Here is an 18,423-nt window from a genome sequence, read left to right as displayed (position 1 = left end):
ACTTGTTAAATATCCCTAATATGTCGTCTTTCTGCAACTGATGACTTCATTTAGTGTTCACTAATGTTTCCCAGGAATTGCTACAGCTTCCGGGGGGTGCAACCAATTGTGCCTTGATCACGTGTATTAACAGAGAATATCTGGGAAGATTTGTTCTGACTGACACAAGTGACAACATCATAACCCTTTATTTTGCTAAAAACAATTCTCTTTGGCTCCTATTCTCAAATCTGATGTTCCATAGCCATTCAAAAAGAGGAAGAAACACAAAGATCCACCTGTTACCAGGAAGTTCACACCAAGTGTTAACAGGTAAGATGCACTGTTTTTAGCTCCTGAGTGGCTTGCTAAAAAAACTGGGTTTTGCACAAGGGTTAAAGTTTTAGTTTGTTTGTTGGGGTTATGTTATTTCACTGCTCTAGAGAGTCACCTGACATTAACGGCTCAAAAAGTTTAGTCTAGGAAAGTTAGACATGCAATGATTTAATTTTCTAGCTTAGACTACGAATATGGATCACCTAGTGACCATGACTGTTCAGAGCAAACAAAACAAAGACGAAAATGACGAGACATGGGAGGGACAGTCTCAAGCTTTCACAAGCTTTGTCTTACTTTCTTGTATTTACATTGATTATCCCAGTGTGTCTGTTGCTCTGCAAAAGTTAAGATGGTTTATTGAGTACCTCCAGATATCTATATGTCATCTCTGCAATGCCTCAGAGACCTCAAGATGTCATTCTACACAAACATCTCCAACAAAAAGTCAACAAACATTAGAAAAGAGTGGATTATAGAGGAATAATGATGGTTTCCTGTCACACCTGTCCTGCCCGTTGTAAAATCACTCATGTTCTCAATTTACTCTTGTAATTTGCGTAAACTGTGACAATTTCGAGTCATTTCAACGACTGAATCACGGAGAATGCCCGTGTGCTCAAACTGTGCATTAAGTTCCCAACATTTTTCTGCAGTTGGCTGTCATACCTAGTTATTAGGATCTTTTGAATAACTTTTCACAGCAATTCCAGTAGGTGAGAAAGTATGCCATTTCTTTCTTAACAAAACGAATATGATGAATTAAACCTATATAATAAGCTTTAACAAGCACATTTCTGTCAAATAGATCTATACAGAAAACGTCTGATGAAGGATCCTCATCACAGTTTAACACAAAAAGTCCACGAACATAAAAAAGGTTCTTTATTGGAAACTATGGTTCCATTAAAAATCTTTAACATCTATGGAACCTTTCAAGGTTCCTTATAGTGTAAAAACGGTCTTTAGATTAAAATACACGGTTATTTTAAGAACTGTTCACTGAAAGGTTTGAGAAACCAAAATGGAATTTAGATAACGTAAAATCAATATGAACATAATTCAAAGTCATTTTAATGCGTTGGATTTACATTATGCTTAACCGGTCATTAGTTAATGTAGGCTACAGTAAAATGCGTGCTAATGTTATCAATAAAATGAAAGTTGTTAGACTTACAAATGCATGATTGACTAAGGAGAACAGCATCACTTTGGACTAAGCACAGCAACCCTATAAAAGCCATCTGTCCGTGCTGGATGTGCACAGGAGAGTAGAAGATTATGGTTGTTGCGATAAAGAGAGAGAGAGGGACAGAGAGCGAGAGAGAGAGAGAGAGGGGGGGAGAGAGAGATCTGCGCGCTGTACTAGCCAGTAAGACTCAAAGCACGCACGGCGCGCTTTCTATCTGGAAACTTTCAAAAAGGATTCGTTATAAACTCATCACCTTCATGTCGGCACTGCTGAATATTTCCTCACCGATGCTATGGTTACCTTTATTACGGTATGTATCCTTAGAAAGTTTGTTTGTTCGAACTGCTTCCACGGAACGTTCGATGGAAATCCGGAGGGCTCTTGGCACGGTTGCGCATTTGCGCTTGTTCTCCAGGACACTTTCTGTGCGATTTACCATGGAAAAAGTTCACACACCGACGATTTGCTCGTAAACAAGACGTTTTCTGGCAAAAACAACTGCGTAATTTGGAATATTCCTGCAAAATATTAGCGTTAACGCGTATGAGGAACTTTCTGCGCATTTGTGTATTTGGGAAGAATGTGAACTGCTCAGAGCCTCGGGCTGAATTGAAAACCAGTACGGGCAAATTCACTTCTTCCTTTTCAAAGTGCTCTTCTACTTATGCACAAAACAACAGATTGCCAAGACAACTCTTTTTCTATTCCGAGAGTTTTTTAATACGAATTCTTCCTACTCCATCTAGAGCTGTCTATAAACTGTAAATGCAATCTTAACTTTATGCCTGTCTAGATGTAGAAGTATTTTTGAGTATATAAAAGGATCAAATGCAGTCATTTGAAAAGTTCCTCGACTTTAACTTGTAAAACAACATCTTCTTAGATGTTGTCTAAACACTTTGCTCTTGGGTCTTTCCTCTGAGAGCTGGCTGAGATTGGCAGACAATCCTTAAAACAGATAATCCACATAAATCTGTGCTGGAGATGCCAGTGCTGTCGAAGCCCTTTATGCTTTTCGGTGGGTTCAAGTGTGTGTGTTCTGTGTTTTTCTCCACTTGTGTTTTTGATAGCCCCGTCTGTGTGTGTTTCTGCTTATGTTTCCCTGCTGTGTGTGTCGAGGGAAGTCTTGTGCAGACATGCTCCTGAAACAAGCATCTGTCAAATAAAGGATTTGACACGAGGCATCCACTGACGGGGAGGCTAAAGGGTTAATGCAAATAATTTAGATTTACTGGTGAACATGTGTCAAAAGAAATATGGGACTTGACTGCGGTGAACCCTTTGCACTATTTGAGCTGTTTTCTCTAACCTAAAGTCATTATAGAGATGAATAAATCACATTAAATCAGATTTTCATACTATTTTGATGACATTTGAAGACATTTTTTTCGGAGTAAAAAACTGAAGTATAGGTTTCTTTCGTAAGTGGATGTGAATACATACACAACACATTATATAAAAGAATAAGAAAATAAGCAAAGATTCCCTTAATCGAATGTTCTAAATTTTGCAATTAAATCTATTTGCAGAATACCGGCTTTACTAGGCCTGGTGACGTTGCACACCTCCTACACAATAGGTGTTTTAGTCCACTAGCTAACAGGATAACCAATTCACTTATGTGATTTTCTCAATTATTGCAGCTTTGAAACACTTCGAGGCGGTACAGTATTTTAATTTCATCTGCGTAGTGGTTTTGAGAACTGTAGTGGTAAATGTTCGGCCAGTTGCAGCGCATCTTTATTTTTCTGGGCAGCTATCTGTCACTTTAAAATGGGAACGGCAAAAAATGTTGGCTGGCAATCAAGAGGTCTCATCAGCTTTATCATGGGTCACTCGTACCCAAAAACTATCTCAGTCTCTTTTTTTGGCCACTGTGTTTAAACTGTGGGAAATTCACAGTGGTGACCATATATGGATCGTCTCATTATAGAATACTTTATGTATGCCAAATCATGCAGATAGATAGAGCATGAAATTGTATTTTTCATCTTGATAAATGTGTCCTGGCTGTTTTCATATTTCAAAAAGCATGTTATGCTAGCAGGTTACAAAGTCTGAGCTGTCAGTACACTTCGCTGACAGACCCATCGTTGAAATGACAGATGGCAGCCAGTCCGAAATACATCATTTATCAAGGCCAGGTTCAAAGAAATGAAGCACTTCTTAGTAACTCTTCATTTTGCACACTATTGATGATTGTAGAGAAAACAAAACCTATGGTTATAGGTAATGATGAATGAGCGCAACAATGTATTACACAGTTTAACAGCACAGAATTTGTAATAGTGTTTCCATTCTGTTCTGTCACGTTTACCTTATCAGCACAACAATGATATTGTGTGACACGGAACACCGAAGCACGGCATGCTGGGTATTCTAATACTTTAATACTTGTGCTTTTACTTGTACTGTTCCGGTTTGCTAATAGGTTAGAATAGCAAATGCTATACCAGAATTTGGTTGCGCATTTCCATATGTGGCTATTTATATTTTATCTTGTTGGGAAATTTTACTAGTAATGAGAATCCTAAGCAGAACATCCATCTTCATTCCAAAGAGTGATACTGCTACAGACAAATCATAAAATGAAACAATATTCTTTCCAGTAAGGTATTTAAGTGCAATAAACTGCAATTTGTGCCAGAAATGTTCAGCACATGCCAACCCAGCTAACAAAAATATAATACAATATAATATAATAAACAATTTGGATTAAGTTATATGAACATTCCATAAAAAATTTTGCTGACATTTTGAGAATGTTACTTTTGAATGTTATCTCAATATTCTGAATGTCTGAACATTCGTTTTAGGAATGTTATTAAAGGGCAGATAACTTTGAGAGAACCTTTCCAGAATGTTCTGACAGTGTTCCATGTTAGCTGGGAGTGATGGTGTTTGATATGCTGTGGTTGCTGTCTAAACAGCTGCCATTTTTAAACCACACACTCCTCACAAAAATATTATGGATACTATAGGAGCTAATTTGTGTGTTTGAATTTTAATACCATGTCAGCTTCTTTGGCTATTTAAAGTGTTTAAATTAGGAGGAAAATAAGATATTTATGACCCATTTGTCTTAAAAATAAATTTGGACTTAAAAAACCTTAATTTTTAAAAACCTTTTTTGTCTTGTCAAGTGTGCCTGAGCGTACCCAGAATGCTTTAGTTTCTCCAGAAGGCTTCTAACATTTGTTCTGTAAGTGCAGTGAGTTGATATGCATTAAACATGAAGCCATGGTAGATATATCAACCCTGCTGAGTGGGAAGTAGCTATACCTTTTGTAGTTTGTATCCTTGACAAAGTGTTGCTGTCAGCTGCCAAACACCCATCTATCACATTACACCAAAACAACCCACATGATCATGTTTCAAACTCCAAGATGTGTTAATTACACTAACTGTTGTGTTTGGCAGTGCCATGTCAAACGGAGAGCATGTCCTGGGTTTATTTTTCTATAAAAGCCAGGCTAATCACTAATGACTTCCAGACTTCACACTAATAGTCTAAGTTCTGTTTTATAGCACCATGCTTTAATGAAGACACCTGTCTTTGATATTCATGAACTTTTAATTGCATTAAATTGGGCAGTCACCAGAAAAATCACCAGTTGGTAGAAAATGATGTAAAGTAATATCATCCTTCTGTTAAATGCTGCTTCTGAGGCCAAAATTGGTAACTATAACTTCTAAGTCTTAAAAAGACTTTTATTATAAACTGTAGGCTTTGCTGTAATTGCTTTAACAGTGCCAAAAACACAAAGACATAACAGCATTGGCAGTCAAAAATTGATATGCACATTTTTACAGTTTTGTCTTATAAACTTAGACTTGTCGTAGAATATACTGTTCAATGCATTGGCTGATGATCAGAACTTACAAGTTGTAATGCTATTTAGATTTGTTTTAACAAATTTTTTCGTTCCCCTAACAGGGAACATTCTCCCAACTTCTGCTAACATTTTTAAAAGTTATATAAATGTTAGAACAAAAAGTTCTCAAAGTAATGTTTATGAAGCATTCTTATACATTTATTATTATTTGATATGTTCTTATAACATATCAACAAACAACATTCTCAGAGATATCCTTATGATGTTATTTATACTTGTTGAATTTTCTCATAATGTTGAGAGAAAACTTTCTTAGAATGTTAAAAATAAAGTGGACATTTTAATGTTCTTAGAATATTAAAAATAAGCATTCAAATATAATTTTTTGTTTTTGGTGAAAATAAAGTTAGTACAACGTTGTGAGAAACCTTTTCGGAACCTTTAAATAATGTTCTAATTCTGACACGAAAACTGGACATTCTAAGAATTCTTAGAAAAATTAGAAACATTTCAAAAAAATGTTCCAAAGTTTTTATAACCTAAATTTGTCACCTGGGATGCTGCTTGTGAAATCAAGATGATAACTATAACTACAAAAGTCTTAAATCTTAAGAAATTTAGCCCTTTAGTGGTGGTGTAATCACTTCAACAGTGCCAAAAATGAAGGCATTGGAAACCAAAATTTAATATATTTTCTCAGTTCTGTCGTATTAACTTAGGTTTGTGATAGAATATACCCTTCAATGCACTAGCCGGTAATCAGAACTTACCAAAAACACATGCCGACTGAATGAAGTGTGTTGAAGGGAGGTGTTGACACAAGCTGCCAAACAGCTGCAATACGTCCCCTACACTAAACGCTCAGCGAACAACTCCGTCACGAGGCACTGAAAACATGACATGCTAAGCTAGTCTGCTTCATAAGAATGCTACATGTGAATATGAGTTAAATAATGCTCATGTGTATGTACTTAGAGCTGAGTTTACATCTTGTCTAGCTTTCGAAAACCTTCGACAAAAACCCAGGAATAAATCATAACAGTTGAAATGTTTGTCTTCTCAACGTAATATGCGAAGTTAGCGTGCATCTGTGTAGGTTTGCTTGATTGTAATGAATCCCACCACTTGATGGGATTTCAAACAGTGCAGGTCGCGTCTTGCATCTCAAAACCATTCAGAACCAAACCTAGATGAATCCATATGGAAGTTAATGCAGGGTGCTGGTCATGGATGGAGAGTGTCCAGAGAGGGGATCTATTTTTCGCTCTTTTAGGGGAACATCTGGAGGCAATTGGACAGCATTAAGGTTTAGACGCTCTTCTTTGAAAATCCTGGGTGGATTTCTTCCGCTGGCGTGCTGCCTCCTGAGCCACCCTGAGTCCATCAACTTGGGTAGCTCTTCTGAAACACACGAGAAATATGTACGGTCATAGTGTCATGTCCTGTTGATGGATACCAGAAGATAGCATGTCATTTTGCATGATGCTTTCAACATGCGAAAGCACTGCTAGCAGACAGTTGTGTGCATTGAGAGCAGCCACTTTTAAGTGGCTTTGACCTTTTTTACATTGTGTTCTCCAGATCATTGTACTATGTCTCCGGTGGCATGCATGCACATGTTTCGATCTCAAACAATAGCTAAACAGTTCATAATGCGTCTGAATGGAAAACTCTTTGATTCAGTATCTTCCCAAAGCTAAAACCAAACTCCATTTGACTGGAGTATACGAAGTATATCAGTATCTGTTAGCTTGAATGATTGTCTTGCTATTCAGTAGTCGGACAAATGGCACTCCTCTCAAGATTACAAACCCAGTCTGACAGAAAAATACCCTAAGAATGGGAAACTGGCTGTAGATTTTTATTTTAGCATATGTGTAATTATATATTTGGCTTTCTAAGTGGACATCTCAGAAAACAAACACATATTTGGTGTAAATATGTCAATGTAAACTTGCCATTGAGTGGATTAGTCAATGAATGCTAAAACAGTCCAGTGCATGTTGACCGTGCAACTCCAATATCTAAGCGTGCCGGGCTGAACGGTGTGTTAAATGGTGCATTGGTTGGTGTGAAGGCTGTTGCTAATCTCAGGCCAATCCTCTAGGAGTTAAAAGCTCAGGGAGTTGTAAGCCTCCTTGGCCAGTCTTAGATGATGTGCGTAGGTGGTGAAGAAGCCCCAATGTCGAGGCCACTGACACAGTGCTGTGAGAGATTAGCAGCTGTTATACATGAACATACTATTCTGTAGGTTTAAACTTCAAGTGTAGTCAAAAACAAGACAGAAATATGCTTGCAATTGATTTTTATTTGTTATATACCACAGCTGTTTGGTAAAGTTTTGATGTTTGAAGAACAGGTTTGCTGTGCAAAGTCAACCTAACAAAGCCCTTTTTTTATTCAGACCTCATGACCTTTTGGTTGAGGTTTCTAAAATTAAGGAAACCACAAGTGTTTATGAGGATTAATCCTGAGGCAAGTTCAGAGCTGTGCATCGAGTGGCCTAAACCAGTTAAAGGAGATCAAGGACCAGATTTTGACGCCTAATGCTCCCGTGTCCTGAAATAAAAGTTCACGGAGTGTGCTCTTTTATGCACTTTAATATTATGTCATTATAAAATATTGGCTTGATACCCAGGACCTTTGTTCTCCGATGAAAAGTGAAATGATAGCTGTTAAGATTTGTGTATTGATATCACAAGACTCAGGTTATATAAAAAGTAATTCCTTTTCACTGAGATCAAACTGATTGCAGAGTTTTGTATGAGAGTCTTGTGTGTAAATGAATGGAATTTCTTGATGCAGTTTCTGAGGTAATTTATTTCTGAGGCAATGGACTTGTGAGCTCCTGAACAACGCTTGTTTGTGTTTGGGATGAAACACAAAGCACTTAGTCAAGAAAAGTGTCGGGTTGTTATCTATCGCCTTCTCTGAATCAATTTTGGCTGAGGAGGAGCAGCACCAGGGTAAAAAGGACCCAGGGTGTTTTAAAAACAATATCCTTCTGATCCACTGAAGATCACTCCACTCCTAGAGCAATTTCTGAATCTGTCACAACCCGACGTACATGTGATAATCTTAAATATGCTATATTTGTCTGTTGCATAATTTTTTATAGCCCAAAGTCATGTAAACGTGTTGTACGTAATGCTTAAATAGCTTTCTGCGCTGCACTACAATTAAGTCTTAGCAAGAATGGAAAACAGCTGAATGGTTGAGCTTGCGCTGTAGCTAATTATCACGATTTTTGTGTTTTGAACTTGAAAAGTCTTATCTTGTCTTGGACTTTTCGTAATTGTTCAAAGTACGCAGACAGCTTTTCTCTTTGCCGACCTAGTTTAAATGGATTAGGGCGTCAACAAATTTGGGCATTCCTAAGAAAGCAACCTAGAGTCCATTAACTACCCTATCAGCTGACTAGGCCAATCACATGAACAGTGTCATTCCAGGCGCCCAAAACAGTCTGGTGTGGTTTGGCTCGGAGGTTGGGAGTGGAACTGCCACCAGGGGAAATGGTCGAAATCATTCACCACTTAAAATCTTCTCCTACTTTCATACCATTCTCAATTTAGGTCAGACATGAGAGTCTGTGATGGAAGTGATTTATCCCACTGGTGGGTCTGTAGCAGACAACGTTTTTAACCAAGAATGTTAGCAAATGCAAAAATGTCATAGCTTAGCCTACATTCTGTTTTGAGCATGAAGTGCATTGAGGCCTCTCGATTTATTTATTTTTTTCCACTTTAATTGTATTAAGGGATTCATTGAGTCCCACTGTGAGTTTGGGCACTTTAGTGAGTTTGGCTTTTGCTTTGTTATTTCATCTGTGTAAAAATGAACAATGTTGAAACCCCCTTTAAGTTTCCTTTGGAACTTTGCAACAATATAAATATTATTTTATCAGAATTATATAACTTCTGTTATTGTGCTTCAATCATAACCATATGTCCAAAAAATGACTTGCTGTAGAAAACAGCCTTAAATATTTGGATACTTAAATATGTTGACAGAATTACACATAGAGCATGCATATATATGCAAAATGCAATTTTAAAAAGAGAAAAAAATATATATATGTTTTTTTCTCTTTTTTAAACTGCATTTTAAAAGACAATATCATTGCAAACTCTTGTGCCTTATATACTGTCTTTACACAACAGTATACAACAATACTTTACACAACAATAAAGCACCATAAAAGTAGTCCAAAAGCCTATGAGGAATATTTAATTAATATTTATTATTTAATATAACAATATATATAATGTGTATTATTTATTAACAAAGTTAATTTGAAACCTTTCTATCTGATGCAGCTCTTAATTCTTTCTCACCAGCACAAGTTTGCACTTGTGCAATATTTTCTGTTATTTTTTTTAGCTTCAGTTTTGGACTGTTCTTCACACATAGCTATTGTATGATTCCAGAAGACTTGGGATATAACGTATAAGACATAAGCTCTTCTTCTGTGGTGATTTTATTGTGTTTATGTCCTTTTAAACAGCTGCATCAAGATTCTTCTAATTTCTCCTCTTTGCGTTTCAATGGAAAAAAAGCAGCATATTTATGTTAACATTTTCAGCAGGGAACTAAAGCGGAATATTCATATACAGCTAGCATGGAGGTTTACATTGAATGAAAGTGTGAGCAATTCCATATTCCATATTATCATTAGAATAATGCAACTTTTTACGTAGAAATGGTAAAGCATAGCTTTGGTCAGTGTCTCAGGCTGATCTGCAGTCATTTGTGATGTTAGAAGAACCTCCCCTTACCAAACCTTTTTTTTGGCACCTTCCCTAAGACAAACGTTTAAGCTGCTGTTCATCCAGGAAGAGACATGAATGCACATCTGTGCTCCTGTGAGACGTGAACTTCCTGCATTTATGCAACATGACAGAGCAAGGCACATACAGGAATATGGCAGGGTCTTGGAGAATTTGAGAGGAAAGCTTTCGGAAAGGCCCTCTGCATGGATCGAACTCGAAAGTCTTGTTAGTTTAGCAAGGGATCGCATTAGCCCGTGTTTCCTAGAAGGTCTCCGACAATGTTTGCAGCACATGAAGAAACACAGCTAAGTATTTGAGAGCAGTTAAGAGGATGCAAAGGATTATCTATTCAAACGTGGTCGCAGCAGATTCAAGTGCATGTGCTTCTATTGCATCATTTGTTGTGCTATAAATTACGCTTCGAGAGAAACAAGTTGACTTTAACGTGACCGAGTTGCTCATTATAGGCAATTTTTGCAGCTTAATGAAGACGAGCCCTTTTAAAAGCTTACTGGACGTATACAAACATAGCCGAGCATTTGATCGCACTTAAGAGGATGAAAAAGATTATCTGTTCAACCCTGGTCTGGAGCTCCAAGTAAATTTCCACCCCGCGTTCACCTGAATGAGCCCAAATGGGAAGAGTAATTGACGTTCATTCCAGTATCTTGCGCTTTTGTACACTTTTCCCCAGAGGCTATGCATTTTATGGGGTATGAGACGCAATTGATGCCAACAAAGACGAAGCATTTCGAATCAGTGTTTGCTGTTCTCAGTTAAACTGCACATGGGAATGTTGCACAATTTGAAGTAGTTCACTGCAAATGCATATAATCATTACAACAAAATCGTAATCAATACACATACATTCTCACAAGCTGCCTAGGATATTCACGTAAGTCTTGCTTCAGTATAAGCACAGCAAATTTTTGATTTCAGACAACAACCCCCTTTTTTTTTACTCTTTGGTGCTGCTCACGTGGTGGTCAAAAATGACTGAATTGTATTTATTTTTTATTAAAATGAAATAAATACTAGATTTTTGCTTGATAATGTTTTTATTTAATATTTGAGTATATTTTATAGTACTTATAATTATATTTATGGAATAGTTATAAAAAAGTGAAATTGAAAAAAGTTGTGTGTGTGTTTATATAGCGAGTGCCAAAACCTTTACCTAGTTTTGTCCCTTTCAGATTAAGTAAAAAATAAAAATATATTAATAGCACCTAAGGGTTAATAATACTAAAAAAAAAAAAACTCTGCTGAAGTGTCTTGCTAGATGTCCTGCAAATGTAAATTCGATTTGGTTTATTAAATTTAGCTTATTAGCACATCTTGGAATTAGGTTGAATGCCTTGCTAAATCCCAACTTTAGTACTGTGGTTGTTGTGAACTCAGCAGCTGCACAGGCAGAAAAATGAATCCGTAAAGGCAATAAAACCGAGTCATTTGCTACGCCACTGCCTGTAAGGTGACTTTGTCGTGCCATCCCTCTTTTGAAGCGTCAACGTGTAATTGCAGGCATCACCCCTGCCAAAAAGCAAAATTAGCGATGCTTATTGACCGATAATGAGGACGGAGTGATTAACAGTCTTCTCTGAGTGCCATGGGTCTGATTCACACTCCCTAATTCGCCTGTTCCTGACAGACACTGAGATTTCAATCTGCCAAACAACAAAGGTCAAAAGTATGACTGAAAGTATGCACAAACAATTGGCAGTGAACTTGTGACATCAGTGACGAATTAGATAATTTTCCGTGAAATCCAGGTGAACTACTGTGAACTCTGACAGATCAAACATTCTTACAGAACAAGAGGTCTTTTGTGTACATTTTCGTCACCAAAGTCAAATTTAAAACCAATCGTTTATGTAACAACCCAAGCATCCCATGACATTATCGCCCACCATGCCAAGACCTCTCAGACCCCGCGGTTCTTCGAAGGCAAGACATGTGGTTCTGAAAAGATATAGAAGCGCCCGGGGCAGCGTTAAGATCAGGAAGCACACTGGATATTTATTTTCATCAGACACTGATGCCGAATGGTCCTTTGATGTAGCAGCTGTAACCCTTGATTGTCTGCAACACGTCTGCCTTTGTGCATCAGTGTCATCATTAGTCTGCAGTTCCTGCACTTTGCACTGGAGTCTGTAGTTTAGCGTCACTTACAATTTGACTGCTCCAGGTTTGACGCTAAGATGTTTTGCAGCAGCCGCCATGACTTGCATTCTCTCATTAAATCAGTTTGATTTTGGGTGATCCCCGAATGCACAATGGAGACGTTGATCTGAAAGTAAACCTGAAAGCAACAAGTCAGTGTCTGGTTATTCAGGTAGAACTTAGGAATGTGTACTTTTACTGATGCTTAGCTGTGTAAACGAGTTGAATTGGAGAATTGGTAGCCATGTCATACCAGGGAAGTGACGCATTTGGTAATTGCCAAGTTAGGCCTGCTGCATGCATGCTGTTGAAAAGAAAATTGAAAGGCTGTTAACTGTAATTGTTAGTATTAAAATAACCACACAAGCTTATGGTGGGCCACAACTCTTACCTTATTTAGAATAAGAATCTGCACTAAAAATCACAAATGGCTCCCAGAGCACTGACCTTTATACTTGATGCAACATGAAAAAGGCAAAGTAGTTTACCCAAAATGTAAAAATGCCTTTTTTTTGTGAGACAAAAAGGGAGAAATGATAACATATTACGCATTGTAAAAAGCTGTGACCTGTGATTGTTTCCTTAAAGATGTATTTTTACATTATTTAACCCATAAAATAATTTTGCTGGTATAAATTAATACACTCAAGTTGATTCATTGATATTAAGTATTGTTTTTTAACTTGAATAAAATCAGTTAATTCAGATTTTTAGGTTACAATCTTTTTAGTGCAATAAGGTCCTATTAGTATGAATTAATAACTAACAATGACAAATACATTTGTTAGAGTATTTATTAATCTTTGTTTAAAATAAAAAGTTAGCTCGGGTCTATTAAATATTATTAACAGATACTGCTTATAATTTTAATAATGTATTAGTAAATGTTAAAAATAACATTAGTTAGAATTAACAAGTATTTTTCAAGTAATGCACTGTAGTTAACTAATAAAACCTTATTTCTGGAGAAATCGAGGAATGTATGCTTTTACAATTAAATCCTTCAGAAAAACGCAAAAGAACTGTGAAGTTTCAGAAATGTCTTATAAAAGTCGACTTGTATGCTGTATTTTTTTAAGTGGTTCTTGAAAAGCTCTAGTCCCTATTAATAATAATTGCTTGGAAAATAATACAAGTACAGAAATAAAAGTTATATGGGTGAATAAGTGTTTTTTTTTCTTTTATAGTTGAGCTTGAATCTCTAATCTTTTACATCACTGTGATATGGTGCATGCTCCATTGCTTTAGACTAAGCTTATACACAGTTTTGCACTTTGTGGTTTCGGTTTCATGGTATTGCGTTCAGTCATGAAACAGAATGCACCGTGCCAAATGGATGCGCCAGGCGCTCAAATAAATATATGCCAAAAAGGGAGGCCTTCCAAACATGCTAGTGTGCATGTCACTGCAGGCCATCTATTACCGCACACCCATTAACTGTGTGCCTAGATGGCATGCAGATGCGCTGGAGAAGTGCCACTACTTTTTGATGTGCAACAATGAGCTTCATGGGAATTCAGTGCTGTCACAGGGCCAAAACTAATAAAAGCTGATTGTTTTTGTTTGCTACCATGCTCATAAAACACTCTTCTGTTTCTCTGCAGATCTTACAGGTGAATCTAGTGATGTCCATCTTGCTGTACGTGATGTTCCTCGCGTACCTCTATGGTATCTCAGCCTCTACGATGGACAAGCAGCGGCCCACGCAGGACCCCATCAACACGCTCATCATAAAGCTCCTGCAGGCTGACATCAGCCGCAGCCGACAGAAACAGGACGATGCGCTTCCTTCCTCCACCTTAAACACGCCGGCAGTGACCGACTATAAGGAGAAAGTCAGCGACCTGCCCGTGACGGACATCTCGGCGGAGCTTCTGCGTCAGCACAAACGTTACAACTCGCCTCGCGTGCTCCTCAGCGACCGACCTCCGCTGCAGCCGCCACCGCTCTACCTCATGAACGACTTTGTCAGCAACCAGGATGGCAGCGGCGCCAACAAGACGCGGCAGAAGCGCAACACTGAGCACAAGAGCTACAGGGGTGAGTTTTCGGTGTGTGACAGCATCAGCCAGTGGGTGACAAACAGGAAAACGGCTGTGGACGTTCATGGACGAGTGGTCACGATTTTGGAGTCCTTCAATGCGGGACGCACAAATATCAATCAGTACTTTTATGAGACGGAATGTGACACAGTCAAGTCCCAAAAGGGCAGCTGTCGTGGTATTGACGGGAAGCACTGGAACTCGCAGTGCAAAACCTCGCAAACTTTTGTGCGCGCTCTCACGCAGTATGAGTCGTCGGTGGGATGGCGCTGGATACGGATAAACACCTCGTGCGTCTGCGCGCTCTCGCGCAAACACCGCAGGACGTGAAAAACTGCAGCGACTTCCTAACTGTCTTTCTTATGTTCCCTGAGGGGGCTGTAAATATATAAATTATTATTTAAGTTATATGGAATGCATATAGTTTATACATGTCTATGTATAATGTATGAATATACTTGTAATTTATTTAAGTTGTTTGCAAAGAAAAATTAAAAAAAAAAACAGACTTAAGATAACATGCAATGCCACTAAGCTACAGGAGCATTGCATGCTGAATTGTGCCTTGCTCACGTATCAGAGTCAGAGGACATGTCACTCCACTAGACCTGGACCTTGGGAACAGTTGCAATGGAAAATCACTCAATATCATATTAACTTCAGTATTGTTCATGAAAACCAGTTTTTCTACCAAAACAGGCTGCCAGTATATCCTCTTTGTGTCTGGGAAAACGAGTGGGATGTTGTCGTATTTTGTATGGAAATGTGTAAACATACAGTATATGTGTATCGAAACTGCATGAAATACCTAAGAAATATATATTTTTCTAAGCACTCCTGTTAGTGGTTTATAGATGCAGAGACTTGTGCAGAAAGTCAATCCTAGCAGAACATACGGACCAAAAAGTGACAGTTTAGTGTTCCACAAATTCAATCTGGGCAGTATTTTGATTCTAGACGGCCTTCTGAAAGATCATTTTAGAAATCACCCTTTAGCGCACGACAAAGTGGGAATGAAAGCAGCCAGGTATTAACAGTTTCAGGCTCCAATGATGAAACTGTATAGCTCAGTAGCCCTGAAGAAGCTCCTCAGCAGATGGAAGAGCAAAGACTCCTCCCACTAGCCATGCCCTTCTCTGAAGCCCCACCCACCTCACCAGAAATAAGCTTACTGCACTTTTAGCCTCTTTCTGATCACCTGCTATGATCAGTAGCAACTTGACCACCTTAAAGAGCGAAGCCAGCACGCATAAGAGCAGCATGTAAACAAAATGGGCCGTTGCTAATGACACTGTAGTCTTACACAGAGGTAAAGCTGCCTTAAGACGATGTACATACATGCAGAGCTGGGATTTGGACACGTAATCTCCCTCTTAAGAGGGTTTCCCTATTGTCAGACTCATCTTCGGAGATAAGCATTTCGCCGGTGTGCTGCAGCTAAAAAAAGGCCTGCTGTGTTTTCCCGCTGTGTATTTATATATAAGGAGACTTGCTCAGTCGCTAGTCATGAGACAGGTGAAGAGATTTCAGTAAGATTTGCGATATGCAATGACTTTGTGTCAGTCTCTTTAATGAATTAATATTTTTGGTAGTTCTTCACAAGACAACACACTTCTCAGCAAAGCATATCAGACGGTCATTTGAAGAGCATTTTAAAAGGCCAGGCAGCTGCGGCTCAGCTTTTGTTCAGGCTTATCTTTGAGACGCATGACCCAGGTCACCTCTGATTGGACAAAAAGAGCACACAAAAATCTAAAATTGATCACCTACATATCATATTTACTTCTGTACCTGCATTTAAAACTAGCAGGATAAGCCAGGATGAGGTCCAAACCCATTACTACATCAAGTGAAGTGCCAAGACTTCGTCCTCCAAGGTCCGAACATAAAGCTTTATTAGCATGAAATCGTATTTTAATGTGGCTATAAAAAGATCAGTATAAAAATTGTTTTATTGCTTTTTAATGCTTCACGGGTTGTTGGATAAAGGCACTTTTAAACAAGCAAAAGTTTTCTTTTTTTGTGGCTGATGAGACTTGGATGTAAGGTTTTAAAACACTGAAACAATGTGTTGGCTCAGATTTGAAAAAGAACCACAGACCACCAAGGATACAACACACCTTTTTTAATCTCTGATTACATCCCGCTTCACTACGGCCCTCTGCGGAAAAACAGGATAAAAGTTGAACACAGGAACTCCATTTTCCAAGGATGCTGTTGGGAATTGGCCCACACAGTTGTCCAAATGCATTGCCTTTCCTGTAACACACATTATTACACTGGAACATGAGGATCCCTAAATGATTTTGACTTCTTGGATGACATTGGCTGAAACGTTCCCATGTATTTTACGCTGTCTTGAAAATGCTGGTGTCATGCATACTGTGTAGGATTCTTGCTGCTTTAAACCGTTACAACTGACCTTATAATGGACCAATGGCCATTGCTGAAACCCAAGGACAACGACTCTTTTATGCTGAAATATAACTGTGCCAAAACACACCAAACTCTATTTAAGGACTACATGCTTCTTATTAATATTCAGACATGAAAATGATCTCCGGTATGTCAAAAAAAGAGAAAATTGCAAGACAAATCCCTATTTTAGTAAAGAAAAAAAGACTTGTTTGCTTGATGGTCGTTGTTTAGTGAAGTAGTTTGTTTTGGCTGTACCCATAACCCATTGTTTGTATTTTTTTTTTGAAAGAAAGACTTTCCCATAATGGCAATGTTTTTCGTAATTTCTTTCTCGTGCTGATACTTGAAGGAGCGCTGTTTATCTGGCCTACAACATCCTCCTCATTTCGCTGCAAGGGCAGTCTGTGTGAGATTTGTCTGAATAAAGTTTTTTTTTTTTTTTTTTTTAAAAAAAAAAATCTTGCTGATTACGTTCTTTTGGGAATCTATGTGAATATTGTCATCTGTAGGGTTTTAATATCACTCTTTGTATGTTAAACATTTCAATCACAGATTACCGGAAAAGAACCCAAGAACCTTTCCCAGCCGCGAATCATGAGATGATCAGTGTGTGTTTCTAATCAAACATTGATGGTCTCTTTAGAACACGAGGAACCATGGGAAGACGCATAGGACTAAACAACCTTCAGTGACCTATAAATATATTCGTTTGCCAGAGCCCACAGGAAGAAAATAGCTCTGGGCCATGGTTAATTAGCATATAATCCTCTTGCGTTGTGTTCTTAAGAGCAAAGCCTGAGACGGAGTGATCTTGAAAAATCACTGCTGAAAAAGAGTTAAATAAGGTGAAAGGACAAGCAAATAAGGCTAACAAATGTTTCAGAGCAGTCAATATTGTGAAAGTCATAGTGATATAGGATACAGTGGCCTTATTTGAGCATTTGGACAAGGTTTACTTTTTATTAATTGCATTGCATTAGGCAACAAAGCAGGCGATTCAATTTTTTTGAGGCATTTTTGCAATAGCTTTAAATCAGCTGGTTCTGATGATTTTTAGTGGATGTTTGAAGTCATTTCTCTTCAGAATCACACAGGCGTAGTTTATCATGTTAATTATGGATACTGCAAAATCAGGAAGTGTCAATAATATTTGTCTTTTTCAAAACTTTAACCTGTTTATCATGAGTGAGTGACCATGTGTTGTGTCTTTAAATGCAATTTTGGTTCAATATGCTCTAATGCAATGACATTTTTTAGAGGTGACTTAAAGGCACAGATCACTATAAAATCATAAAATTCTTGTAACATTTAGCCACCCTTACATTGTTCCAAACTTGTATGATTGACTTTGGCTTGCTCAGTTGGGGTTTAAAAAACAATTAATATTCAGTAATATTATTGATTTAATTGCACTGATACTATCAGGTGAAAATAAATTTTGAACTAAATTGAGCTTAATAATGATCTTAACTATCTTGTGTAGAGATGCGTTACAGCTAAAATTGTTACATAACTGATGAATTTTACAACCTTAAAACTTTAATTTTATGTTATTGTCCTGTTTATTAATGTGAAGCAGCTTTAAAACAAACTGTACTGTGTTTTAACTGTCCATACAGTAAAGTCAGCATTGTACTAAAGTGTTCAAATACCTTTTTAAGAATGTTTAAATGAACAAACTCATGTTT

General features: G+C 37.8%; 1 protein-coding gene across 1 annotated transcript; it reads left to right on the top strand.

Annotated features, from left to right (window-relative positions):
• Window positions 1-1,602: 1,602 nt before the first annotated feature.
• ntf3 (neurotrophin 3) lies at window positions 1,603-17,152 on the top strand. The gene is made up of 2 exons (XM_051106985.1): window positions 1,603-1,817; window positions 13,880-17,152. The coding sequence occupies exons 1-2, from the start codon at window positions 1,800-1,802 to the stop codon at window positions 14,645-14,647; spliced, it is 786 nt and encodes a 261-aa protein (XP_050962942.1). The 5' UTR covers window positions 1,603-1,799; the 3' UTR covers window positions 14,648-17,152.
• The last annotated feature ends 1,271 nt before the right edge of the window (window positions 17,153-18,423 follow it).

This window comes from Labeo rohita, chromosome 4, assembly GCF_022985175.1.
Source record: "Labeo rohita strain BAU-BD-2019 chromosome 4, IGBB_LRoh.1.0, whole genome shotgun sequence".
NCBI classification, from domain to species: Eukaryota; Metazoa; Chordata; class Actinopteri; order Cypriniformes; family Cyprinidae; genus Labeo; species Labeo rohita.
Note: the sequence above shows the minus strand (reverse complement) of the source record. Positions and strands in the feature narration are given on the sequence as shown.